Source organism: Hirundo rustica, chromosome 6 (genome assembly GCF_015227805.2).
Source record: "Hirundo rustica isolate bHirRus1 chromosome 6, bHirRus1.pri.v3, whole genome shotgun sequence".
Lineage (NCBI taxonomy): Eukaryota > Metazoa > Chordata > Aves > Passeriformes > Hirundinidae > Hirundo > Hirundo rustica.
This window is the reverse complement of record NC_053455.1, coordinates 8,468,719-8,496,611: the sequence shown is the minus strand read 5'-3', so window position 1 is coordinate 8,496,611 and position 27,893 is coordinate 8,468,719. Positions and strand designations below refer to the sequence as shown.

Below are 27,893 nucleotides of genomic sequence, written 5' to 3'. Positions count from 1 at the left end.
GATCCCAAAAGCGGCTCCGCGGTGGTTCCCCCCGCCGGCCTCCCCCCTCCAGCGCGGCGCGGAGCCGGGCACCGGCGAAGGTCACCGCAGCGGGCTGCGGGGAGCAACTTTGCGGCGGGAGGTGGGGTCCGGGCCGGGGGCCGGTGGTGGCCGGAGAGTCGGGGAAGGGGGGGCGGGCTCGGGGCAAGTTTGTGGGATTTAATCGCGGGCTATAAATGGGGCTGCTGGAACTTTAAAAGGCAGCAAGCTGTGGTTGGCTGGTAGCGAGATTTGGAGTAACATATGGCATTAAAAGGCGCACAGCTGGAGGTAGCATTTCCATCGCAGTGAAGTCAGAGCAGCTGACTCTCCAGCTTGCGGTGTAATTAGCAAACCGAGCACTCCTCCTTCCCTCCCTCCTCCTCCCTCCCGCCTGCCTCTCTCTCTCTCTCTCCCCCTCCCTCCCTCCCGCCGCGCCTCGGTCGCACTCGCACCGCGCTCCCTCCTGCCCGCCCGGCTCCGCGCCCGCGGCCGGCCCCGCCGCGCCCCGCGGAAGGTAAGCGCCCGGCCGCGGCACGCAGCCGGCTGCAGCCTCAGTGCTGCCCTCCCGCCGGCCTTACGCCGCTTATTTTCCTCCTTGTCTTTTTTTTAATAACTTCAAGAGAAACTTTTTTTTTTTTTCCCTCCCCCCTTTATCTCCCCCCGCCCTTTTGGCGTGCGGGGGCCGGGGCCTCTCCCCCCTCTGCCCCGCGCCCCCCTCCCCGCAGAGCCGCCGCTCCCCCAGCGCCAGCCGCCGCTGTTTTGTTGTGATTCGGTGCATAACGACTGAGGATAAAGTTTAAATGTGCGTGAGTGTGTGTGTGTGTGTGTGTGCGTGCGTGACGCGGGGAATATGCTTTATTAAAAGATGCCCCAAGTTAGCGTTACTGGGAAGACAGCCTGGGAGTTGGTGCTTTTTTTTCCCTTTCGGGGGTGTGTGTGCGCGCTTTCCTCTGCTTAATTTTGTTAAAGTGCTTAGTGGGAGAAACAAAGGTTGGAGGGGCTGCTGCTTTACTAGCTTTTGTTTACTTACAATCAAGTTTTTCCTGTTCGGAGCAGGTGCGAAAGGATGAGAAGCATGTTGTGTTGGTGGTTTTTTCTTTTTTTTTTTTTTTTTTTTCCCTCCCCCCCCGCTCCCCCCCCCCCCAATAAAACTATTACAGACAATTAACAGTAAATGTTATCTCCAAGGCTGTTTCTTTGGCTTGGGTTACCAAAAAGCCGATCTGTTTGTTACAGCTGCTAGGAGGCTTTAGTTTACAGTAGCATTCAAGTTTTTCCTGTTTTGAACAGGTTATGAAGGAAGAATGGAGTTTCCAGACCATAGCCGCCAGTTGCTGCAGTGTCTGAGTCAGCAGCGTCACCAGGGCTTCCTGTGTGACTGTACTGTTTTAGTTGGAGAAGCTCAATTCAGAGCTCACAGAGCCGTTCTTGCCTCTTGCAGTATGTACTTCCATCTTTTCTACAGGGACCAGTTAGACAAAAGGGATATTGTGCATCTGAACAGTGACATTGTCACAGCCCCTGCCTTCAGCCTGCTGCTCGAATTCATGTACGAGGGAAAGCTGGAATTCAACAGTCTCCCAGTGGAAGATGTGCTGGCTGCGGCGAGCTACCTTCACATGTATGACATTGTGAAAGTCTGCAAGGGCAAGTTGAAAGATAAAGAATTATGTTCGGAAGAGAAGATTAATGATGAGGCGGCTAGCTTGGAGAAAGCGGAGCATTTTCTCGACGCCGGAGTGCCCCTGGTCCACGAGTTTGACCCAGGAAACAAACAAAAATTCAGCGTTGCAGAATACGAGAGAGCAGCAGGCAAAGAAAAGGTCAGCAGTCACCCCGCCTGGTCCTCTGATCATATAAGTGTCAGCTCTGTGCCGACAGAGGCAGAACCGTGCGCCGCAGCAGCTGGAAAAACAAAGGCTAATGTCAATAGTTCCACAGGACCTTTGTCCCAAAGGTCTGTTAACCATCCCCTGGCTTCGAGTGATGTGGACTGCGCGCTGGATTTGTCTTTCAAGCCCGTGCCGGGGAGAGATTCCTTACACCCCTCCTATGTCTTTGGACAGCTGGCTTCCGACAGCCAGCAGCAGGGTACCGAGCCACTTGTTAAAGATGAACAAGACTTGCTGTCAGATCAGGAGGACAGCGAAGCCAGGAGTCCAGAGAGTCAGCATTTTGGGAATTCAGCCAAAAGCCTAGTGACAGGGTTAGGACACATGTTCGCGGGGAATGGCAGCTCTCATGCCCGAGAGGAGGATATAGATCAAGAGCGAGACGAGAGCGAGGACGACATGGATTCGTCGGACATCTCCTCGGGCGTCCTCGTGCCTCCCGGGCATATCTGCATTTGTCCCCTCTGTAGCAAGGTGTTCCCGAGCCCGCACATCCTTCAGCTGCACCTGAGCTCCCACTTCCGTGACAAGGACGGCTCCCGCACCCGCCTGTCCCCCGACGGGTCGGTCCCCACTTGCACCCTCTGCGGAAAGACTTTTTCCTGCATGTACACGCTAAAGAGGCACGAGAGGACTCACTCGGGGGAGAAGCCCTACACCTGCGGCCAGTGCGGGAAGAGCTTCCAGTATTCCCACAACCTCAGCCGCCACGCGGTCGTGCACACCAGGGAGAAACCCCACGGGTGCAAGTGGTGCGAGAGACGCTTCACGCAGTCCGGGGATTTGTACAGACACATCCGCAAATTTCATTGTGGCCTTGTAAAGTCCTTGGTTGTTTGAGATCTGTCACTTGTGTTTCGTTTTGTTTGGGGTTGTTTTTTTTTGGTTTTTTTTTGTGTGTTTTAGTTTGTTGGTTTTTTTTTTTAATATCTACACCCCCACCCTCCCCAACCGTTTTAAAACCAAGCAGGAAAAAAAAAAAAAAAGGCAGCATCTGAATTTTAATTTTGTTTTTCTCCTCCCTTGCTTTTATTTTGTTTTGGTGATGTTCACTTCAGGTATATGATCTTTAAAAGATGCAGCGGTATACACTCCAGAGGCCTTTTGATGCAATCCTTCCACCTCTCCCACGTCCCCCCTTCCCGTGCCACCCTCCCTTCCTAGCACAGTCCTTTAGGTCTTCTCTTGTGCACCCATGTTACATTATTAATGTGAAATGATCTTAAGTAATTCTGCAATGATTTAGCATCACTTTTCACACTGGAAGTACTTGCTTTGTGGTCAGGGTTTTTGTTAGTTTTATTTTTCTTTTTTTTAATTTTTTTTATCCCTTTTTTTTTTTTTTTAATGATTATCAGCAAATTCTGGAGAAAAATTTGGTTCCCATTAAGCTCCCCAAATGCCCTCTGTGTGTTGCAGAGAAACCTCTGAAGAGATGAACTATGATTTAAATACATTTTGGTGTAGAGAAACCTGTCCACACGTTGCAGAATGGGCAGATATACTTTCATTTTATAGAGCTAGAGGAGACATTGAATTGGCCCAAATTTTAAAGGGGTTGAGGATTCCTGGCTGCGTCTTTGGTACTGGTCATTTTTTATTCTCTTTATTTCATTAATATCGTTCAGTTGATCCTAAAATCTAAAGGAGAAGTTTTTGCCTTGGGACTTGACTTAAATTTTCCCTTCCCACCCCTCCTCCTCACTGGGCTGACCTGCTGAAAAGCATAAAATGTGGATGGAAGAACACTTTCTGTCTGCAGCAAATTCACTCCCGAAATGTTGAAGGATGCACGCTAGGACATACAGAAAAACTGTGTAATATTTTCATTCCCATATCGGCATCCAGAGGCTGATCCCATCCCCCGTGGAGGGGACAGCAGCTATAAAGTGGCCAAATACCCCTCCTGATGCCAAGTTTCTGGGGTTCTGTAGTTCAAGGTAACTCATGCCTTGTGCATTAGGAGATGTCCTGCTGTCTTGCCTGAAAGATTTGCTGCCATGCTAAAAACGGCAGCATGAAATGATATTTTATTTTATTTTTATGAAGTTGGCGATTCCCTCTGAGCCAAATTTGCGTGCAATTGCTGGTGTTCCCAAGAGGCAGCATGAAGATGAACCGCTGAAGGGAAAGCATGGCCTAACTTTTGCCCCACGTCCCACCTTTTCAGGGGAAGTTTTTGGGGGTAATTTATTTATTTCTTTTTTTTTTTTTTTTTTTTTTTTACGTTTGTTTGTAAACTGAGGCTGCCTGTAACTATAGCCAGCTTTACTCCAGATGATTCACTTTCTTGCCTGTTAGGTCATCATTTGGGCCGTGCATGTCGGTGGATATCACTTTGTTCCCTTCCACTCAAATTACCCATTCAAGGTACACATACATGGGACTGAAATACAATAATAATATCTGAGGGGTGGGAATGTCCTTCTGCTGCATTAGCATTGCTTCACCAGCTTTCTTGACACTCCTGGAGTTGTTTGGTGAAATTTAAGCGTGTGTTTTAAAATTCATTTGAAGCACTGAGTTAGATTGTTTTTAAAAGTTGTGCTTAAAATACTGTATTGCATCTTATGAAGAAAAAGCTTCCCAATGCCTTTCCCCCCTCTGGTCCAAAAACTGAGCACTACCTACATAAATAATATGGGATTGGCTTTTTTTTTTTTTTTTTAATAAGTACTTCCTCTTTAAAGAAAATCAGGATATATGTGTTACAGCCTCTTATTATTCATCTCTTAAACTATGAATGTACATGTAATGTGAAATTTTGCTTTTATTTATAGTTTTGGGGTTTGTTTTCAGTTTAATTTCTCAACTGTAAAATATTTTTGCTGAACCTGTTACATATGAAAGTTGTGGGAGAGTACTGTATCTTGAACATAAGTGGCTTTGGTACTGTGGTCTTATACTACTTAATCAGTTTTTTCTTTCTTTTTTTTTAATTTTTATTTTTGCTGTGATTGGAAATAGCACTGAACAAAATCTAGTAAAATTAAGTTATTTTTCTTTCTACTAAAATTAAGTTATTTTTTTCTCCTGAAGATACTTGATATAGTATTTATTAGACTTTTTTTTGGTTTTGTTTTTGAAGTGGAATTATTACTGTTAATCTATTTCAAAACTAGTTAATTTACACTTTAAATTTTATAACAATGGGTTTTGCATGTTGAGCAACATGTAAAGAGTTTAATGTAGAGTCAGCATTACTGAAGCTGGTAATCTTAATTTTGCATTCTTGTGACACTTTTGTTTGCATTTCAGTCTTCAATTACTGTTTGTTTTTATTTTTTTTTTTTTTTTAGAAGATCAGAAAATAGGATGTGCCATAAGAACATCATTAGCGTATGGAGCAGGGAAAAGTTGAAACAAGTTTTTGTCTGATCTTAGTATAGAAATAATTCATTAAACTGATGCTATGAGCATGCTCTGTGCTGCAGTGAATATGGGGCAAAAGTTGTTTTTGTTTTGTTTTTTTTAAATAAGGAAAAAAAGAAGACTTTTTCATCCTTGACTACATCACGAACACACTGTTCTCACAGTCTGATATTTGTGTTCCCACTCATAGCTTGAATTTCTAAAGTAAAGAAATGTTTGCACTTATTTTTGTTCTTAAGGTGACTTTTTCTTTTTGGCTGTTTCTCTGTGTGTCTCTTATTTTTAAGTTGCAATAGCTCGGAGCATGTTTTCAAAATGGTTCATGGCTCTACAGAGAAGTACTGGAACATGGCACACTTAACGCTTGTCTCTTCATAAACTATTTCTCTGTGGGGCAGTTGCTGTCTCCATAGGGAACAGTCCTGCTCTGCATTTTAAACACTGGATTTGTCTTCTACTACAAACAAATACTGTGAAGTTAATGTAAAAAAAAAAAAAAAAATCATTGATATTTTTAATTGTTTTTAATCTTGGTGCAGTTCAGATTAAATATGTATATTTAAAGACACTAATTTTTGTGGGAGAGTTTTATAGTATACAGTATGTAGAAAAGCTATTGGAATGGAATATATTTTATAAAAATGTTCTATCACTGTTTTATAGTGAACTATTTTTTCCTTCAGTGTTAGTGTAATACTGTTAGTCTAGATACGACAATCGCAGGAAGAGTGATTCAGGCTACTGTTAGCGCTTAGTTTTGCGTGGAGTTCTGTTTGCAACTGTATCGGTATGTGCTGTACAATTGTGACAATCGTGACTAGGATTGTTGTCTTTATAAAAATCTACATGAAATAAAACGTGCTAGAATTGTAAGCTTGAGCCTCCTCCCCCCCCCTTTAGCAGAAGGGGGGTGTGGTGTTTGGGATTTTTTAATTGTGTGTTAATAATGATTACATTAATTGTGAATATTTTATAATTTGCTGATTTTTTTAAAAAAAAATACTATTATATCCTCTAATAATTTCTTTCTTTTTCAGGGCCATCTGGAATTTTAGGCGTGTAAGGAGCTGCCGCGTCTCAGTCAGAGCCTGACTGAGCATTTCCTTAGCGACTGGGCTGGACCTAACCCAGCACCACTTCTGCATTTTGCCCAGGGTTTTGGGGGCTGTTTGGGGGGGCTCAGCACTCCCTGGGCTCGGGGGGAGCTGTGCCAGCCCTGCCCCGAGCCATGCTGGTGGCTGGGTGACAAACCCGCGAGCCCAGGGGTGACGTGGCGTGCGAGGACAGCCCGGCTGGCACAAGGGCTTCTCTTCAGTGCCCAGTCTCTCCCAGGGTCTGACCCCCTCCTCTGAACACCTGCCTCAATCCTTGGGCTGGTTTTAGCAGGAGCTGGGACTGGGAGGGAGAAGGCACGAGCTGTCCGTGCTGGCTGCTACTCAGGGGAGGGCAGCAAGCTGCTGTGGGAGGTTTGCACCTGTACCACGAGCACTGCGTCCTGTGTTTCTTAGTTATTTGGAAGCAAAAGGTCCTGGCAGAATTGGGACTGCATCAGAGTGGTGCTGGTTAAGGGATGATGAGCAGGTTGTAGTTAATGCTGGTGTGGAGGCACAGCTATTGCTCCCCTCCTGCTACCACGTAGCCGTTTCTTCGCAATCGTCTCAAAATAGGTGGGTATTTCTTGCCTTCAAGCATGTGTCCTTCCTTAGAGATCCTGTGCCTGCATCCCCATCTGTGGGGAGGGCTGAAAGCTGCTGAAGATACGTGGTGATCTGCTGCAATGTGGTGAAGTGTTAAAAACTATAAATATATATATATATATATATTTAGGGGTTTTTTTTAGGTTTTTTTTTTTTTAATTTCTAGCACTGAGAGTTGAGTGTCCCTGCAGCTGCTTATTTGTGGCACTCTGTTTCTAGTCTTTTCTGCGGTTGTGGATGTATGCAAGAACACTCAAAGGTGTTTTATCTCACCCTTGCCCCCCCAAAAAAATTGAATAAATTTGCCCAAATCTGAGCACGGTGCTGGGGAAGGAGGAGGCAAGAGGCTTTTCTTTGGGAGAGAGGGTGCTCAGAAAGAAGCGAGCTTGAAGCTAAACCTGGGAGGTGGATGGCTTGCAAACAGGCTATAAATAACCGTGAGTAGATTGAGGAGAGCAGCCCACATCTCCTCTGGCATGGGCATGCTGTGCCCATTTTCTTTGTTGATAGCAATTGCTAATGTGAATTCTGGCACTCCAAATCCCGATGCCTGTTGTTCTGATAACATAATTAAATCTTAGGAATGTGAAATATAAAAAGCTTTGAGAAGAAACCAGGCCACTAAGCGGATAGTGGGAAGGGTGTGTGCAGGCTGTGTATGTACCGAATAACCAGTGGGGTTGCTCTAGGCAGGATTCCCTGCTTGCCAGCTCGTGGCCACGTTGGGAGTGATCCTGTGACCTACAGGAAAGGGGGTGACCCCCAGGAGCATCTGCTGTCCTAACCTCATGCTTTGAGGGCTGTCATCTTCCAGGATTACAGCACATCCTGGGCTCCTTAGGTTGGCAGGGGTCAGCCGTGCCCCTGCCAGCAGCTTGGGTTCGTGCCGCCTTTGCAAAGCCTGGTTCTCCTTGGGATGAGTGTTGGGAAATGGTTTTGTTTATTTTTAGCTTTTGTTTTGAAGTCTAAGTGCCTTCTGGAAGTGGTCTGGCCTTGGTAGGCACAGAGGTGGCTGTGGCTCTCTGGGTGTCACCAAATGCTGCTGTGCAGCTGAGGACCACAGAGAAATGGCTTTTTCCTGGCTCAGATGATGGCATCTGGGTTTGGACCAAGTGCCTCCAAAGCACGAGGAGAGTTCATGCTGACCCATAAGAGCGTCCCTGGTGCTGTTGGGTTCTACACTGTCAGGAGCACTGTGAGAATGGATCTTACTCATTGCTTAAATTGACTTAATTCTTGCATAATTTTAATGAGGGAAGTCCCCCACACGAAGTGGTTGGGGTAGAGGGATCTTTGTGTTATTGCCCAGCTGGCTGGCATTACTGTCACCTTCCAGCTTCTACTGGGCTCGAGGTCAGATCGTGCCACCCTGAGCTTCGCTTGCCCACGAGTTTCTTTCTGCGCCGTTGTGCTGAGCAAGGTGAACAGCGGAACGTGAAACAGCAGCTGTTTTCTGAGGGAATCAATGGCAGGTGTGACCCAGCAAAAACAGCCTGTGTAGGGCAAAGCTGGGCTCAGGTGAAACAGAGTCAAGCCTACAGTGCAGTTGGTGTGTGAAAATGCCTTGTCCTGGGAGGAGGAGGAATCATGAGCGGAGCTGCAACCAACTGCCTGGAGAGCACTTTATCTGAAATGTCTTGGTGTTTTGTGCTGGGGAGACCCAGCTGGAAGTGCTGCAGGTTGAGCAGCTTTGTGCAATGATGTCTCCCAACAATCAGACCAAGAGATCCCAGGTTCTTACTTTTCAGAGGTAGGTGGGATGACGCTGCAGAGGGATACTAAGTGCTTTCCAAGCGGGCACCCTCTGTGTACGTGCTGTAGCCCTCCTCTCTTCCTGACACTCTCTTTTCATCCCAATTTAAAAAAAAATAAAATAATAAAATTGCTGTTTAACAGGAGGAGAGTGAGCAAACACGCTGGTTATTGTTACCTGTTTCCTGTTTGTTCTCTTTTGTACAGCTGCTCACTTCTGTACACAGCTGGCTCCCCTGCCCTTTCAAAATGATCTGTTGCAGAAAACTGAAGTATTTGCCAACCTGGCTCTAAAAAATCCCTCAAACAACAAAACCCCAATAATCTCTCCTAATTTCTTCTTAATATTCTTTGGCTTCCAACACATCAGCCTCCTCTGTGCCCTACTCCAGCTAGAGGAGCTTGGTACAGGCAGGGATGAAGGCAACCTGGGGCAGGCAATGCTGCCAACACTTCCCAATGGCAAAGGGTGGCCTCTAGCACGCCAGTGGGTTTTGAAGGCTTTTCCCAAGGGGGGTTTAAACAATATCTGTTGTAGGTGTCAGGATAGAATTTCTAGGAAATTGATGTTCTCGGTCTTAATAACGCAGGAATTTGGGAAAACAGAAGTTCAAATGCCGGCCCTTATCCACAGGTTTCTTATCCCCGGGGATAGCTCAGCCCACACACCAGGTACTCTCTGTTCCCCAACCTTCTTTATCTCTCTCTTCTGCGCTATCCAGGTGGTGTTACGAACCATCTGCTGCAGTGATTCAGCAGAATCCATTTAGCGCTTTCCCAGCGAGGCCGGCATCTGCCAGGCAAGGGGGAGACCGTGGGGAAGCCCGGCACATCTGCCACCGTGTCTGCGAGCGCGGGCCGGGGTCAGGCCGCGGCGGCCCCGCGGGGCGCAGCTCCCGTGTCTCAGCGCCGCCGGCTTCACCTCCTCGCCGGGGCTCGTCTGGCCCCGGCCGGCTGCCTAATTACCAAATGGCTCCTTTGGCTTCGGGAGGGAAGGACTTCCCCTGCACTTCGTGATGTTCCGCGGTGTCTGGCCGGCGCTTGGCAGGCGCTGGACTTCCTGGCTGGCACAAGATGGGAAGGAGACGGTGCCGTTTTCGTTCCCAAGGTCGTGCTGAGAGCGCTGGGACTGAAAAGCATCGGTGTGTAAAGCTCTCCGAGGTGGGGGCGGTAAGGGGATGAATTCCCCTGTGGGGCCGTACGACAGCTCCAGTCCAGCAGGGTTTTGCAGAACAAATGCTGCGTGGGGCAGGAGCCGGGCAGAGAGGGTGATGCCGGCTCTGCCTTGGGTATCACAAACTCCTCGGGCTAAGAATTTGCCTTGGGGTAGGTCTCTGAGTGTGAGAATCACTCAATTTTTACTCTGGGATGAGGGGGGAAGATGATCTTTCAGATAACATGAAGAATTTCATTAGCAGTGCTGACTTTCCAACCCATTGGTAAGAGTCAAGTAATGCTTGGCAGCGACTGCCAGCAAATACTGAGTCAGTATAAAAAGTAACTACCTGGCAACGTGTTTTCAATGCCTGTACACATTTGAGCCTCTGGCAGGAAACATAATAGATCTTGTGTTCAAAAATCCATTGCATCTGTGCAATAGGTTGTGGCAATGAGCACTAAAAGAGGACCAGGAACATTAAATTTCTCATGCACTGGAAGGTGTCTTTAGCTCATGGAGGACCAGTGACATTTGGAGGAGCAGAAGCTCGCTCTGTAAATTAAATAAAAATATCTTCATTTTAGTAGACTAGGAGTAGTCACACTGACTAGGGTTTCAACCCTTCTGATGTCTAATCTTAGCTGTCAGAAGAAGCTGCTTTCCTTTTAATCATTTCCTCAGAGAGGTTTTTATACATCTAACAGTTTTGTTTCTGAAAATGTTATGTAAGCAAACCTTTTCACCATGTTGCTGTCAAAGGATATGCACAAAATCCTTGGCACAAGAGGGGAAAAGACCTTGTCTGGGATCTGGTCTGCCCTGCTACTGCTCAGGTGCAACTTGCTGTTAGTTTTACCTGAGGAGTGTGTGTCCATCCTGCTGGTAGGAACCTCCTTGGGCAGTCTGTCCTGATGCTCACCTCTCCCTTAGCTTAGAAAGCCTTTTTCCCTCACCCTAATATCTAGTGCAGGTCATATGCTCTGATGTTTTACCTCTTTAGGGGGATAAAGAGGGAGGCTCTGCTGTCAGTGTGATGCCTGAGATGGAAAAATGGTCTGTGTGGGGGACTGACCCAGATTATAAACTAGACCTGGATGCAGTCTTGGGCAAAGCAGCTGAACAGCAGAACGAGCTTATTCTGAAGCCCCCTGGGTGTTTTATTTCACAGCCAGGAAGATCTAGGAGGCCCCAGGGCATAAGCTGCTGTCTGTAGGTGGCCAGCATGAGAAACAGGCTGTTGGGATGGTGCCTGCACAAGTGCCTTCAGTAAAACCTGCGAGGTTAAGGCTGCATTTGCTCTTCAGCACACTCCTAGGGGCTGACCCCTGCTTGGCCAGCAGTGGGCTGTGTTCTTCTGGGCCTTGTCTTTTTGCTTAAGGTAGAATTTTGATCTCTTTTTAATGAACACAATTTAAATTTTTAGAGGTGCAGAGGGGAAGCCCCAAGTGAGATTGCCTTCCCTTTCTTGTACCCTTCAAACTGATCATCTGGTTCTGACTTCAGAAATAACCTCATTAGCCTCTCACTAATGAAAGTAATTTCTCTTGCATTAATTCAAAACGAGGGTATTCAGAGAGAGCATGCTGGAAAAAGGGGGACAGGGCCCAGGTTACTCCAGGGGTTATCAACCTTGTGAGACTGATTGGGCTGGGGCTGGACCAGCGTGGGACTGTGTAGCCTGTGGTGGTGTTGGCAAGTGAATGAGGTAGTGAACGTGAGGGTCCTTCCTGCCTTTGGCCTGATCTGAACATTTCATCTGGCAAGAGTGTGGTGGAGAAACTCACTGCTGGAGGGGAAAGGAGCTGGGGCTGCTGGGGGAGTGCAGAGAAACACCTGGTCTGTGAGACCTGGTGCTGCAGGTGCCTGTATCTCTGCTCTGCATCGGGCTGATGGAAGGATGAAGCAGGATTAATCAGTCCTGCTCAGTCATCCCCTGGTCTGGCCAGCACTTTCTCTCTGGCTTTTCCTATACCTGGCAGAAAAACTTTCAGCTCCATGCCTCTCAGGGGGAGTGAGAATTTTCCTCAAGCTCAAGTTTACCCAGGGGATGGAGATTTGTTTTATGTGTGGAGCAGATCTGAGGGAGCTCTGTCGAGCTGCTCAGCTGAAATCTAATCCTGGTTTCAGTGCCATGAAAGTGGAGCACTGACTTCCATTCAGCTCCGTGTATCCAGCCTCAAGCACTTGATATGGTCTTGTCTGGACCTCTTTGAAGCTTGGGAAGGAAAGGAGGTGAAGTGAGTGATGCCATTCAGTGCAATAAGCCTGTGAGAGCAGTGCTTGACCAGCAAAGATCCCCTCCTGCAAGGGCAAGACGTGTCCAAAGAGAGGGAGAAGAGAGCCAGGCTCTGCATCCACTGGTTGAGGACTCTTTTGGGGAGGTCACAATCTGAGGTTGCAGACTTCAACACAAGAGGAGTGATCATTTTCAGAGCAAAGAACAAGGCTCTGACCCTAAAATCATGGTGATAGTGCTGCTGCTTCTTGTTGCTGGTGTAACAGGACTGAGGGGCTCTGGCTCCCAGCAGCCCCAAATTCCAGCAGGTCAGAGAAGCTGCAATACTTCCAAAGGCTGCATTTTACTCTTTGCCATCAGCAGAATCAAAAACACTTCTTTCCCTTAAAATTAGGCTAAAAAGTTACCCATGACTTCCAACAAAAATGCCACCTGCTTTATTTGGCTCAGGTTTTTTTAAGCCTTGCTGCTTGCAAAACCAGAATTTAAAAGATCAGACAACACTTTGTTCTGTAATACTTTCAAACATCAGAAGATGACAAAACTTACTGAGCGCTGCTCTGAAGTTAGGTATGAGTACAGTGATTTCCTCGTGGCGTTCACTGTGCCTCCAGTAGTATTCTGGCAAGTTCTTGCAATGCTTTGTGTTCACCTTCAAGCCAGAAATTCTAGCTTTTTGTTTAGCTTATTTCAAACTCAACCAAAAATGTCAACTGCTTTCGGAATGTGGAAACTTGGGAGATTTCTCTTGGAAACGATTTTTCAAGAGATGCCTTTTTTGTGTGTGTTTTTCTCTGTTTACTGAGTCTTCAGGGAACGTGTTGTGGCTGTGCACAGCTGATGGAGCACAGGGGAGCGTGGGGAGGTATCCGGAGTGTAACTACAAAACCCGAATTTGTCCCCCAGGATGGTCTCATGCACAGTCATGATATCTGGATCTCTTAATTCTCCTCTCAAGCTGACATATCTAAAAGCCTTGTTGCTAAAATGTCAGAGCCAGGAGTTTCCCTGGGAGAGCCCGTCTCCGCATCATGACCTGGCACAAACTCCCTTAGCTTTTACAACTGTGTGGTGTTAAAGGGTTCTGTGGAAGGAAAATAGATGTAGTGAGAGCTCTTATTGCATCGCTGGCTTCTGGCGCTGCAGAAAAAGCTGACTGATTCAGTTGGTTTCAAAAAATGGGTTGAAGTCTGATTTTTTTTAAGTTTTTATTTTGTTGGGTTTTTTTTCTTCTTCTTTCTTTTAAATCTGCTAGGGAAAGTATTAGGTTGGCAGCCTTTCAGTTAAAAGTCCCCAGGTTTGCCATCCCCGCAGATTCTCACGTGTGGAGGGATCAAATTGCAGAAAATAGAAAGCGCCTGGATTGCTGGCTGTATCCTGCGGAACTCAGCCCCGGGAGGGGGGCAAACTCCAGCTCAGTGGTGCAGAATTTTGCCCACGAGAGGCAAAATTGAACGGGCTGTGGTGTTGCACAACGTCGGAGCGGGCACCGCGGCGTCGGTACCTGCGAGCCTCTCCCTCTTCCGTGCGTACTTTGAAACCCCGAGGGAGGGAGAGCGCGGAATGAGTAAGTCATCGGGAACAGATGTTGCACAGTAGCAGCGAAACAAATATTTTGTGTTTATGCTACTTCCATTCAAGGGTAATGTTAACACCGACGTGTCTGTGTTAACTTGCCCTTTTCTCAGCAGAATCTCAGCAGACCATCGGGATTGGTTCCTAATAAAAGTCTGCTCGGAGCAGGGTGAGTGCTGGGCTCCTGAATGTGTGCGCTTGGTTCCTAATTCTGCAAAGTGTGCTGCTTATTCCCTTGCTGTGTGTCATTTCTTCCCCTGCCTGACCTGTTTGCTCTCCCCCTGCTGCCAGTGGCAGCTCGCTTTGCATGAGGAGGAAAGGCACTACCCAGAAAGACTCCAATTTTTTTTTCCCCCCAGCTTTTATTTATTTTTTCCCGCAATGGAGTTTCTGAGTAAGAAGCAGATACCCTGGTGGGTTTTGTTTTCCTTCTTCTTCTTTTTTTTTTTTTTTTTTTTTTTTTTCCTGGAGAGACCTGCCTATTCCTCTCGAGGCTTTTTCATGTAGATATGATGGGCTTGGGGCGCACAGCTGCCCCACCATCCCCTTGTTCTCAGCTCAGAAGGCTGGGAACTGCCTGGCTCCCCAGCCCTGCAGGAAATTATCCCCGTGGCAGCATCTGGCTCTTGGCAGGCTCTGTGGGCAGCCGCACTGGCAGGGTTTGGAGCTCCCTTTTAGCTTTGTCGTGTGGTAATCTGTCAGTTGGCTCTTCGGGCTCCCTTGTTCTCTTGTGTGCCTTTTCTTTTTGACGAACCTCTCAATTCAGAGTTGGTCAATGACAATTCTGAGAATGCTCCCCGGAATCTTTATCCACAAGGAATTTCTTTTACTTTGCTGCAAAGGGGGTCTTTTGGCAAGTCTTTGTTTTATTACAACAGTAGGGAGAGGGGAAAAAAGGCTGATCAAGTTCCTGGTAGCTCGTGGAATCTGTTAGTGTCAGTGGACAGGATAATTTGCTCAGCTGACCGATTATTTACAGTAACCCTCAAAGTATTGACTGCCTCCCCAGGAAGGAAGCGCTGATGGCTTTAAACAGAAAGAAAAGCCTTTAAACAAACTAAGAGTAAAAGACAAAATACCAGTTCTGCTGCTCCTCTTGAAAATGAGTGCTTTTGGGGACAGACCTCAGCTGAAGTAAATCCCACCTGTCCCTTGGATTGGGTGACTGTTTACCATTTAAAAACCGTCCCCCAAGGATATTACTATTATTTTCTCCATGTATGAATAAGCCACTTACAAGGCATCGCTGCTATATTACAATTTCCTAAGAGGTGCTGGCATCTGGAGAGATTACATTCCACTGGCCCTTGGGATGGAAAGAATGAGTTCAAGAACAAAGAATGAAACTCTCGCTCCTGCACTCAGAAACCCAATATTCACTGAAGGGTAGGGGTGAGCCAGCAACCGGACCTCTAAATTGCCGCTGCTTGGTGCAGCCTTCCCCTTTCCTGCCAAAAAAATTGGGCTGCACCGAACCATCCATAAACTTAAGCTTAGTACTACTCAGGCTGAACTTGGTGGCGGGGGGGTGGGGGGAGAGAGGAGGAGATAAAAAAAAAAGAATCCTCTGTGTGGTGAACTTTGCGACACCGCAGCGTGTAGGATTAGCAGCTCCGCGCTGCGGTGTCTATTTGCAGGACTGGCACGGTTCGCGCCGTGGTCTTGGCAGCCGCGGCGCAGCCCCGGCACCTTGCTCTGCAGAGACACCTTTCCGAGTGGGAGGAGGATGCTGAGCGCCTGGCTGCCTGCCAGCCCGCGTCGAACCGCCACGCAAATTGCAGCGGAGCTGCAAAAAGAACGGAGATCACCCACTCCGAGCAGTCTGTGCCATCGGCTGTCTGGCAGGATTGATGGTTGTCACTACGGAACGCTGCTGAGCTGGAGCCAAAATCAAATGAGTGGATGTCCTCGTGAGCCTGCTTGGGGGAGAGGAAGGGGAAAAAAAATGAAAAAAAAAAAGGCAACTTAAACTAAGAACTTCTTTTCAGTTTAGAAACTGAGCTAAAGAGGCTTGTTCCACTTTATAATAGCTTAGCTGAGGAGAAGGGCTGGGAAACATTCCTGCTGCATGCAGAATTGGAAGGCCACAGGTTTTCAGCTGTCTTTCCTTGGTACTGATTTGTAGCAGAGGAGACTCTGTCAGGAAAGAGGGAGCATCTTATCTTATTTCATGTCAAGTTAACTGTCCATAGGACACAGAGGAATGTTTAACTGTGGCCAGCCCTGATCTTGACAGGTGTGGTGTAACGTTGATTGTGGCAACAGAACATGGGCTGATGTCCTTTAATGGTTTTCCCTCTTCCCACGTCGACAACCAGCCCTGGGCATGCTCCAGGCCATGATGGTAGCAGTGGCTGATGTGCAATGAGAGTGAAGCAACTGGTTACAACCTCCCTGGCACATCATGGAATAGTTTGTGTTGGAAGGTAACTTTAAAGATCATTCAGCCCAACCCTCCAGCAATGAGCAGGGACATCTTCATAAAATGATAGAATGGCTGGGGTTGGAAGGGACCTTAAAGACTATGTAGTTCCAACCTCACTGCCATTCGTGGGCAGGGACACCTTCCACTAGACCAGGTTGTTCAGAACCCCATCCAACCTGGCCTTGAACACTCCCAGAGATGGGGCAGCCTCAGCTTCTCTGGGCAGCCTGTTCCAGTGCCTCACCGCCCTCACAGTAAAGAATTTCTTCCCAATATCTAATCTAAACCTGTCCTCTGTCAGCTTAAAACCACACCTCCTGTTTTTCCTATTGCTGTGTGCCCTTTTATCTGATCTTCAACTAGGTCAGGTTGCTCAGAGCCCCATCCCAAATAACCTTCAATGTTTCCCAGACAAAAACAGGGGACTTGGTTTCCTGAATCTGAATGAGAGGTGTTACCAAAAGAATTTTCCAAAATCACGGTAGAAACACAGTGCTAGAGCCTGGTTTGTCTGTAATGGCTGAATTGAGCCAGATTTACACCAGCAAAGCAGAGATGAGGCCCTACCCCTGGCACGGGGTCGGCTCACCTTTCAGTCTCTAAATTGTTCACAAAATGGACAAGAATCGTCTGGACCAACATATCCTGAGGGTCAAAAACAACTTGGAAAATGGAGTGCACTAATCTCTGCTCCTTCACCTCTTGAGAGAGGGACAAAAGGAAGGAAAGCAAGCCAGAAAGGAAAGAGATGTGCTTCCTTTTCTCCTCCATGCTGGGGAAAAAAAAGCTTACTTGTCTGCCTGCTTCTCTTTCCTTCTCTCATGTCCTTAGTATGGTAGGATACAGAAAATAAAGTGTTTTTCTCAACCATGTGTGTCAAGTCCCTCTCCTGGGATGGAGGTGCTGTGGTGCTGCTACTCACTGGGCTGAGGAGTGCTGGGTCTACTCCTGCCCCTCCCATTGTTCCTACTGATGCCAGTAATTTATTTTTTGAGAGCAGATCTGAACTATCCAAGCCAAATCCATGGGTCTTGCTAGAAAAATGGTGCAACGCATTCTTGAATTATGTGAGCAGATGTGATGCCAGAGGTGTCTTTGAGTCTTCCTGAGCTGAGGAAAACCCTCCTGCCTGGTGACGTCACCTCTCCAGGATGCATCCTTTTGTTTTCTTCTGGTGTGACTTGGAGGGGCTGATTCTGGCAGGGAGGTACTGCTGTGGGGACATTCTGTGGTGGGGAGCAGTGCGGGGACAGAGTGTGCTTCATTCTGTGACATTAGCAGCGCCTACATTGCTCGTTCCTGGAGGGACACCAAGCTGTAGAGCTAAAATAGATGGTAAACACTGCAAGGTTATGGCTACAGTGAGGTAAAGACTATGTCCCCTAGTGCAGCCCAGCACTTCTTTGAAGTTGTATACTCTGAGAGATGATCCCTCCTTGTTGTTCAGGCAGTGAGGTGAACCTCTTCTTGTCCTTGGAGCTCCTGCCCTGATGGCCAGGAAACTCCACTCTTCAGATGGGCTATAAATATTTAAAGGAGGAAGCGTAGGAGCCTGGCCATGCCAGGCCATCACTTGTGTGACACACACATAAATTACTCCCATAAGGTGAATTCATGGTCTGGAGGGTACCTAAACAGCAAGTTCAAACATTTCTCACCTCCCTGAGCAGGCACTCCCTCTCTCTGTTGGCTCCAGGAAGGATGCTCACCCCAAGCCACCTCCTTCCCGACTCTGGCCCCAGGTTCAGCCTGGCTTTGCAAACCCACGGACACCTCCAGCCTGAAGGATCCTTCCATTGCTTCTCTGCTTCAGAGAAAACCATGTCCAAGTGTTGTGTCTATCCCTAGGCAGGCATGTGGAGGATTAACTGGCTGCCTGTTTGTGTCCAGTCAAAGATATTACTTGGTTTGATCCCTTCTCCCTCACTTTCCCCTGTTTGTCCAATGGTATCTTTATATTAAGCAGCACAAGAAAAGAATAAAGATTTAAGCTCATTTAACCTTGAACACAGCCATTAGTTAAGCAATTAAAATTAAAGGGTGAGTTAATGGGCAGTGTCAAACATTCGGAGAAACATCTGTTGTAATAGAAGTCTGCCTTTTCGTTGATGAATAATTGATCCTCTGTTTGTCAGCACCTAAGCCCAGGCAAGGCAGGAGCACTGGCACTGCCAGAGCATCTCCAGTGCCCCCTCCCAAGCCACAGGCTCCGGGAGAGCAGGAGGACCCAGCCACCACCACTTGGAGGTACATTAGGAAAACCACCTGCACTGCCCCCCCTCGCTGAGGTTGTCCCTGCTGGGTCTCTCGCTCAGCTGGGATCAGACGTGTTACTTCAGGTCTAGAGGAACCGAGGGTCTATTTTTAAGCCTTTATTAATGCATGTGTGGTTGGATGCGGTGTCTGGACACCCTTAGCCAGGGACGTAGATGACTCAAACCGCTTTGAATCGAATCACTGAGTTAAATTTACTTGCTTTTTGGCAAGCAGTGGATGTGAGGGAATGTCTTCACTAATGCAGTACTGTAAATATTATCCAGAGTTTGAGGGGTAAAAACTGTGTTTGTCTCTTGGCTGTGGTAGAGCCAGTATTGCTGGAGTCACTTCTGCAGCGTTGCCGTCTCCCACAGACATCCCTCTCTCCCTAGAACCGAGAACAGCAAAAGACATTTGGGTGAAATCCTGTGTCCTGTGAGACGGAGGAGAGCTCTGCTATTGCCAGCAGCAGGGTGTCCTTGGTGCCTGGTCCTGCACACCCACCTGGAAAGCACCTCCCAGCCAAACCAATCTCCGTGTGGGGTCGGGGTGCCTTAGCAGGGTGGGGTGATGGAGCAGGGTCTGGTGCCCGTGCTGAGCTCCTCGTGGCTGGGAGAAGCGCCAGAGCAACCCAGAAACCGAATCGAGGACATGAAACATTTGCAGCGTGGGATGTGGGAGAGGAAGCCTGGGTCACAGAGGATTCTTGACGTGTTGTTTTCCATATTACCTCTCATTCCCTTTAAAAAAAAGTCAAACTGAGCCTGTTGTGCAGTTTTCCATAATTTGAGCATGAAAAACTGCAACGAACTGAACTAAATCCCAGCCGCTGTGCCGGTCCTGCACAGAAGGGACAGTGGGTTTTTAGCAAGCCCAGGTGAGCCCCTCCACCCCCATCTGGGGGATGCCATGAGCACAGGCCCCTTTATAGAAGGCAGTTGGGAAAAAGCAGTGGGAAGGCAACAGAAAAAGCAGAGGGAAATTATTTTGAAGGTACCTCAGAGATGAATGTTGTCAGAATGTGGGTTCTACCCCTGCCTCGAGCTTCTTCAAGTCAAGCTTTTACCCTCTGAGGTAAAAAAAAAAAAAAAAAAAAAGGATCCATCTGGCTCTTTGTTAGAGAGAAACACAACAAAATCACCTCCACCCTCCTAAAGAAACCAATTGTATAAATATTTCGCTTTCATACACTTATCTTTTTTTTTCCCCAAACTGTCTGTAGAACTTGAATTTATACAAGAGTTCAGGATTTGTTTAAAATTGTGTTAATCGGTATGTGCATCATAAGCATAAAGAAAGGGAAATAAACTGGGATGGGAAAATTATCTGTGTGTCTTCTGCTGGTTTTAGCTGACAACAAACAGAACCTGTAGCTCAGCTTCTTCCTCCATCTCCCCCGCTGCATGCAGAGGCTGCCTTAGCATTTGTCTGCATTTTTGCTGCTTCTTCTGCTTCCTTCTCTGCTTCTTTGGAGTAGAGCAGCTCTTTCTCAATTTTATACTGAAATTTCTATTTCAGTGTAAAATTGTCCCTGCGTTATTGCCAAGTGTTTGATGCCTTTCTCCACTTCTACCTTTCATTAACTCGTCAATATTGCCTCTAACGACATGTGAATGCAAACTGACCTTGCTCTGAGGCTGGTGTGCAGCAGGCAGCAAACGAGGCTCCTCCAGAGCTCTTTAGACAAATTGTTTTTAAGCAGAATTTTAACTGCTGAGGTTATGAACACACAAACCAGCCCATCCAACTGTGTGTGGGACGTGCACAGAAGAGATGTTCATGTTGAACTTATTGTGGAAGCTTTTTTACAGCAGGGATGACTGTGAGGATGGATAAAGTAGATGTTTGGGGTTTTTTTATCCTAGATGAATTTTGTTTGAGGAAATCAGCCCGATTATTAAGGAGATTGTATTCAAAACTGTAATTCAGCCATTTTCAAATATGAATAGCAAAAAAACCCCTCAGAAAAAAGAACCAGAACAACAAAAATCTCAGAACTCTGACTTGGCGAATTTACTTATTCCTAGGTTTGTCTGTATTGTAGAGCCAAATGTGTATTTTCTAACTTTTCCCCAAAATTGTATGTTCATATCTCTGCCTCAGCCGCAACTTTGTGATTGTCCCTGTAGTGATATGACGACATTATTTCCACTCTAATAACCTGGTTACATTTTCTTGGCCACAAAACTACAAAAAATCATAATTGTACTTTCTTTCGCCCAAATATTTTGAAAAAAGGATCTGTGAAGAAATCTCTGCAAAGTAGTTTAGCTAAAATACATGTTTATTGACTTAAATGGAAGATTTGAGCCTTGGGCAGGCTGCTGCCCTTCAGATAACTTTCCCAACACCACTTTTTCGTGTGTTTTCTGAGCCAGGTATTTTCTGAGCTGACTTCTTTCTGGCCCTCTGTTTACATCTACAGACAACAAAGAGGGGATTTACCCCAGAGCTTTCTTGCCTCTGATGAGCATTTGCCCCCTGCACACCACATCTTCTCAGAGAAGGGAACAAAGCAGTGCTGACTTATCCCAGGATGCAGGTTACAGGAACAGCTGTTTCTGAAAAGTCGAGTTTATGCACACAAATAGGGGATCTCTGGGAGCTGCCAACTAATCTGCTGTAAGCTTGCCCTAGACATTGTTACAGCAAAGGATTTGAGTGGTAATGCTTAATTTTTAATTGCAGTTTCATTAGGATTATCAGCTAGTTATTTCATCCCTGCTGGTAGTGGCTGGGCTGGCAGGGAGGTACAAGGGCATCCTCTACCTCCTCTGCCTGGTCCAGCCTGGTCCAGCCAAACCCGTGTCACTCTCCCAACAGGGGCAAATTCAGGGCCTCTGCTGAGCTCTGCAGAGCCCAAATACAGAAGCCCTCATGCAAAGGCAGGAAACTTTCCAGGAGCCCTGCATATGCTTGGGAGGACCAAGTGAAGCTGGGGATGAAGGAGGAAACCTCTTGATGTCACAAAGATATCCCAGAGCCATAGAATCGTCAAGGTTGGAAAAGACCTCCATGGTCATTGAGTTCAGGCTTTAGCCCAACTCCACCTTGTCACCTAAACCACGGCACTGAGTGCCACATCCAGGCATTTCAGGGATGGTGGCTTCACCACCTCCCTGGGCAGTCCATTGCAATGCTTAACCACCCTTTCAGTGAAAAACTTCCTGATGTCCAACCTGCACCTCCCCTGGTGCAGCCTGAGGCCAGTTCCTCTCATCCTGTCACTGATTGCCTGGGAGAAAAGGCTGGCCCTCACCTGGGTCCTTTCAGAAAGCTGCAGAGTGATAAGGTCTCCCCTGAGCCTCTTTTTGTCCAGGCTTAACACCCCCAGCTCTCTCAGCAGCCCTTACTCTCAAACTAGCATCTTCCTCCCCAGAGATGCTGCTGAGGCAAGTCGGAATAACTACTGCTTTGTTTTGAAATAACAGAGGATTGATTAGGCATTTTCTCCTGAAAAGCTGCTTGCAGTGTTAGCAACTACCCAGGAAAAACAAAAGAAAGGTACAACTTCCCAAGCCCTGGGTGTTCTCCCCCGCCCGTGACTGACAGCTCCGCTCTGCCTGTCATCTGCAAAGGAGCTGAATTCCTCACCATAACAACAGTTGCAAGAATCTGTTTCCCTAGCCTAGAAATAGGGGTTTGGCCTTGGCCTTTTTGGGTAATCTGTTTGGAATTTGGTGGTGGTGGTCATGATCAACAGTTGTTTAAAGCTGCAGATCACTGGCCTTCACGCATCGACTCGGTGGTCTTGGGCTCTTTCCAGCTCTGTGCATTAAACATTGCTTTCCCATGATGCAAGGAAAAGGGTGCAGTCGATGCTAAAAGGCAGAAAATTTAAATCTGATGAAAGGAAATGCTTTTCCACACAATTAGCCTTTGGGATTTGTTACCACATGGAGCTGCTTAGGCCAAACATTTCACATGTCTTTGGGGGGAGGAAAGGGTGTCTGGGGATTTATATGGAAAGCAGATTTTCCAAGGAAAAAGATTCAAATTAGAATGAGGGGTCTGAAGTTCAGAGCAGGAGTTTGAGCTTCAGTCTGAGTGATTAAAATACTCTCTGGACTGCAGCAAGGTCTTGAATTGCAACCTGCGGTCCCAAGTGAGCATCACGGCTACCGGTTACGCTGTTAACCAGCTTTCATAATTAGTTTTTCTACCACCAGTTCACCCAGCAGCATAAACTTCCCCGCCAGAGGAGTTTCAGCCGTGGTACAGTTTGTTACCTTCCTCCTTGGGGCCATACCAGCACTAAGATGCACGGGGCTTGATGATTTCGTGTGTGGGCAGCAAAGGCATTAGTGGCTTTCCTCATCCCTCCAGCTGATGGGTGACTTTGTGCTGTGGGAGAGGTCAAAATGTGCCTTCCCTTCAGACAGGAGCAAACCACAGGAAGTTTTGTGTGTGAAATAAACTCTGCCGGATGGGCTGGCAAAGCTGAAGGCTGGAGCAAGCCTTGTTCCTGGGAAAGGCTTCTCCTGGTTGTAGCCTCACAGGTGCTGGGCCCCTGAAGAGCCACCTGAGCTGGAGTTATGATGGACACAGCCTTCTGTAGTCTCATTGTGTTGAAATTAATGTGCTTTTTAATGGTTGGGTTTTCTTTCACTTTTGTTTTGAGAATGCCAGGACCATTTTTAAAAACCGAAAATTTCCCCTCTGGGTTTTCCAACTCCCCCTGAAATATTAAGCCCTTTGTTTAAAATCCATTTTTATTATTAGTTTAGATCTCACTGGACAGTCTCAACTTGCATCCCGGTGTTTTGTTAGACTGGATTTGTTCCCGTGTGCCACAGTGAGTTTCATCCTGCAAAACGAGCCAGTTTGCAGAAAAGGGGGATTTTAGAGGAAGCCTATCAAACCAGAAAAACAAAACCATGGCAGAGCAAGAGACTATTGCCATTATAAACAAGTGTTTGGTACAAACACGAACATCTGCAGAAATTCCCTTGTTCCAATGGGAGGGGCTGAGATTCAGAATATTCACTGAGCCTTGGGAGATGGGTGCTGTGGTGGGGTGGGTGCAACTGCACAGTGCTAGAGACCCAAATTTCCTCATTTCCTTCCTTGTTGTTACAATACAAGGACATGAAGATTTATAAGTGTCCTTTAATTTTTCCCTTATTTGCTGCCCAAATCACAGAATGGCTCGGCTTCGAAGGGACCTTAAAGACCATCCAGTGCCAACCCCCTGCCATGGGCAGGGACACCTTCCACCAGACCAGGCTGGTCAGAGCCCCATCCAGACTGGCCTTGAACACTCCCAGGGATGGGGCATCCCAGCTTCTCTGGGCAACCTGTGCCAGTACTTCATCACTCCCACGGTCAAGATTTTCTTCCTAATATCTAATCTATACCTGCCCTCTTTCAGTCTAAAGCCATTCCCCCTTGTCCAGAAATACTTGCACACGTGAAAAGCTCCTCTCCAACTCCCCTGTATTCTCCTTAAGGTACTGGAGGGTCTCCCTGGGGCCTTGTCCCACATATCAAAATAGGTGACTGAAAAAAACCCAGCAAACAACTGTTGGCCTTGCCTCCATGCTGGTTTTAAATGTATATCGAGCAGTAATGGCATCGCAAAAGCAGGGTAAGTAGTTTTTGTCACTGCTTTGTCACTTGCACGACACTTTTGTCCGTGTGAACATTTTCTCCTTATCTTTTTAAGCCTTGAAACGCCGCCTAAGCCTTGGCTAAGCCTTGAGATGCTTTCTGAGCCTGCAAGGGGCGCGCATTGAGCAAAGGAGAGGCGGTTCGTGTCTCTCTGCCGACCCAAGAGCATCCTCTAGTGTGGATGTGAGGTAACTCTTACACCGTGCCGCACGGGGAAGGGCTCTGCCGGAGAGAGGTCCTGCGGCAAAAGGCAGCACGAAGGAGGCAATGCGGACACGGGCACTGGGTGCTCGGCCCCGCTCCAGGCTGCCTCCAGGAGCAGGTGACAGCACCGAAACCCCCGTGGGCTGAGCCTGGGAGGCGATTGAGCAGCTCTCATCTACTAATCCTGAGTGAAAGTTAAGTGCAGACCGTTCCAAAGTGCTGAAATGTGTTGATGTGGCCAGGTGTATGAAAAATGGAAGGCTTGCTTGCAGGCAAACACCTTGAAATAATTTAAAATGCACTTATAGATTATAGTAGTTTCTGCAAGGGGCGTGTTTTGAGTATAAATGTATTTTGCTAAAAAAGGTAAGTGAAACCACCTTTGAGGCTGTGGGGTTTTTTTTTTTGTTTGTTTGTTTGTTTGTTTTTCTTTTTCTGTGAAAACCTACTTCATATTTTCGGTACCAGTAAGCAATTTTTGTGCACTGAGCAACAAAAACCACATTTTGATTGCCACTGCACTGTAAAAAAAATTGCCTCCATTGAGAGCAGGAGGACTGAGCTGCCATGACCAGCTGCCATGGTCCACTCCTAGGGAGTAAGGGGATGCATCTCCAGTAGATAGAAGGCTGGATAAATAAGGAAGAGTGCGACTAAAGGTTTTTAAATAGTCATTACATGGTTACTATATGTATTTACGCTATTATGGTATTATATGACACAGATCTAGTCCCTCTGTGCCTTATTTTTTGTTCTGTAAAATGGAAAAAAGCAAGCTTAATTTCACTGCCTCAGGAAGGGATAAACTAATTATCCTGAGTGTGCAACTAAAAGATGATGGGGAGCTGTATAATTATTGCTGGTGGGTGGACACATGGCCAATGACAGCGTGTTACCTTCCAAAGCCTGAACAGGAGAAATGATGCCAGGCTTTCCTTCCCCACCTCACTGCACCTCGGAATCATAGAATCATAGATTGGTTTGGCTTGGAAGGGACCTTGAAGATCATCCAGCTCCAAACACCCTGCCATGGGCAGGAACACCTTTCACCAGACCAGGCTGCTCAAAGCCCCATCCAGCCTGGCCTTGAACCTTCCCAGGGATGGGGCATTCCCAACCTTTCTGAGCAACATGTGCCAGGGTCTCACTACCCTCACAGTAAAGAATTTCTTCCTGATATCTAACCTTAATCCACCTTTCCTTCAGTTTAAAACCTCTAGCCCTTGTTGTGTCCTTACACTCTCTCATCTTTCCTCTCCTTCTTGAAGTGCTGGAACCATCCTGTTATCAGGGTGGCTGGGGTTTTTTTGGTTGTTGCTAAAAGCTTGCAGTGAAACACTGCTGAAACCTTCTGCAGGAAGGAAGGCAGCACGCATGCTCTGACCTGGAGAAGCTCACGTATTAGGACAAGTAACACACTCCATCTGTGCACGAATTTGGAAGAAGTAGGGAGGAAGGGTGAGATCAGGACAGACACAGGTTGGAGTAATCTCACCTCAGTGGGATGAAAGGCTTTGAAAGAAGCTTTGAAGGGATAAGTACTTATCCAGCATGGGAGCAAACAGAAAATGAGATAAGATCCAACAGAGCTTACCCAAAGTCCACCATGCCAGCCTAACCTGTTAGCTTCCTTTGATAAGAGAACTGATCTGCCAGATAAGATCCATACACTACTTGCCTTGTCTCTCAGAGCAATTGAGAAAGCCCCATTTGGGAAATGATGCACTCAGATGGGAAGTGGTAGAAATGTTGTGGTGAGGGAAGGAACTGGCCAGGGTAACATGACTAGCAGGGAAAGCCTTGGGGGAAGCTGCTGGAGACATTCCACAAGAAGACTGGAAAATCACTGCCAGTGCGGGGCAGATGGTGTGTCCCAGTAGGGCACAGATGAAAAAGGCAGGAGAAAGGGAGGAAATTCAGTTGCTGTGAGCATGAGCTCATGGAGTAACAACAGAGATTCTGCCATCAAACGCGACTTGGGAATGATTGGGAAGGAGAACACATCAGTATCTTCACTGAGAGCAGGAGGACTGAGATCCACCAGCTGCCATGGCCTTGACAGTGGCGTGTCTTCTCCTAGGATGTAACAGGTAGGGGATGGATTTCCAGCAGACAGAAGGCCATGGAACAGAGGTGGGTGAGACTTCACCTGGGATATTCTGCTTAGTGTGGTGTTCTGTGTGAGGTACTGAGCATACCTACTAGATAAGACAGGCACAGCTTTTTACAGGTAAATATTGATGCTGGACAGGATGATCATTGCAGATCCCTTCCAGCTGGAACTGTCCTATTCTATTCTAACACCTTAAAGAGAACTGCTGGGCATACCCCAAAATTTTGAGCTTACATCTTTTGTTGACTTGTGATTTAATCAGATCAGAAAGCTAAACACAAGATAAACTTGATCAAGCAACACACATCTTGAAAACCAAACCAGAAATGTTAATGCCACCAAGGATTTTGCCCATTCAAGGTGCTGAATTGGAGGTTGACAAGTTTTATTGACTGATGACCTCCCTTCTGCAGCTGGGGTGGTTCTGGGAATTGGGACATTGGGAATGTGTGTGTGGACACTTGCCCATGGACTTGAAGGGCTGATTGCTCACTTCCTGTCCTGCCTTGCTCCTGTTTCCTCTGAGTAACTCCTAATGCAATCCCACCTTGAGTGGCTTCAGTGGGATGGTATTGACAGTACAAGCACTTCAACAAACAGATAGCATGAACAGATACAGGTGGGGCCAAATGATGTGTCATTTTGGTCAATAAAAACTCTCTTAATAATACTTCAGATTGTAGAACTGCTGCATAGCAGTGGTGAGGGGAGGTGTTGCCAAAATTAGTCATCCAACCTTATGCAAAGCCTTGCAACCCCTTGCCCTGTTCCATCATGCCCTGCTGAAAAGAGCAGCAGTTTAGCTCCTGATTGGAATGAGCATGGGATTGGGTGCTGAAGGGATGCTGTGTATCCTTCCACTCTCTGTTTTATACTGGCAATGCCACCTGCAGCACTGACTGATGGGTTCCTCCCTAGATCCCGAGTGATGCTGCCCCTGATGCCTCGTGGTATCCCTCTGCCTTCTCTTCTGTCTTTCTAACCAGGTTTTTACTCATGCATCCAGCCTGTACTATTTGCCCCATGCCTGCTGCAGGAAGATAGGCTCTGGGGTCACTTCTGTGTTGCTTTTTGGCTCTTTGGTTCTGTCATTTTTGTAGAAATCCGTCCTACTTTCCCAAAACCCTGTCCTGTCTCCCAAAATCAGCCCTCAAGCTACGCCATCACCTTTCAAGTCCAGAAGCTGCTTTTCTCCAGCAACTGAGTCAAGATTGATTTGTAAAGTCTATGGTTCTGATTAGTGCAGGCAATTGCTTAATCTCTTTTAAGTCTCCCCTGTACCCTAGGAGGCTTAGCAGTTGCAAGATCCCTTGCACTTAGCTGATGGACTTGCTGAGCACACTGATCACACTGATCGTGGTGGGAAGCCTCCATCACCTTGGATGTGACCCAGCTCAGGTGAATCACTAAAGCTCAGTGCCAAGAAATCACAGTAATTGCATAGAGGCCTGAAGAAAAACTCTGTGCAAGCTGATCTATAACAGCTTCCAAATGCACTCAGCCCTTCCAGTACAGATGTCCTAAATCCCTTCTGTGTCTGCCAGCATCAGGGAGCCCGCTGTGCCCTGGTGAAGGGAAGCA

General features: G+C 47.1%; 1 protein-coding gene across 3 annotated transcripts; it reads left to right on the top strand.

Moving 5' to 3' along the window:
* The first annotated feature begins 44 nt into the window (after positions 1–44).
* Positions 45–6,158, top strand: ZBTB42 (zinc finger and BTB domain containing 42). Of its 3 annotated transcripts, XR_009208015.1 has the most exons (3): positions 493–535; positions 1,312–3,853; positions 3,963–6,158. XR_009208015.1 is itself a non-coding variant. In XM_040068655.2 (2 exons), exon 2 carries the CDS (start codon positions 1,326–1,328, stop codon positions 2,751–2,753), a length of 1,428 nt encoding a protein of 475 aa, XP_039924589.1. In that variant the 5' UTR covers positions 45–121; positions 1,312–1,325; the 3' UTR covers positions 2,754–6,158. The 3 variants fall into 3 exon arrangements, 2 of the variants coding, with proteins under 2 accessions (XP_039924589.1, XP_039924588.1); XM_040068655.2 differs by lacking the exon at positions 493–535 and adding an exon at positions 45–121 and having other exon boundaries at positions 1,312–6,158; XM_040068654.2 differs by having other exon boundaries at positions 1,312–6,158.
* The last annotated feature ends 21,735 nt before the right edge of the window (positions 6,159–27,893 follow it).

What these genes read in the sequence shown, in the direction of transcription:
- ZBTB42 (XM_040068655.2), top strand. Translation starts at nt 1,326, where the DNA reads ATGGAGTTTCCAGACCATAGCCGCCAGTTGCTGCAGTGTCTGAGTCAG.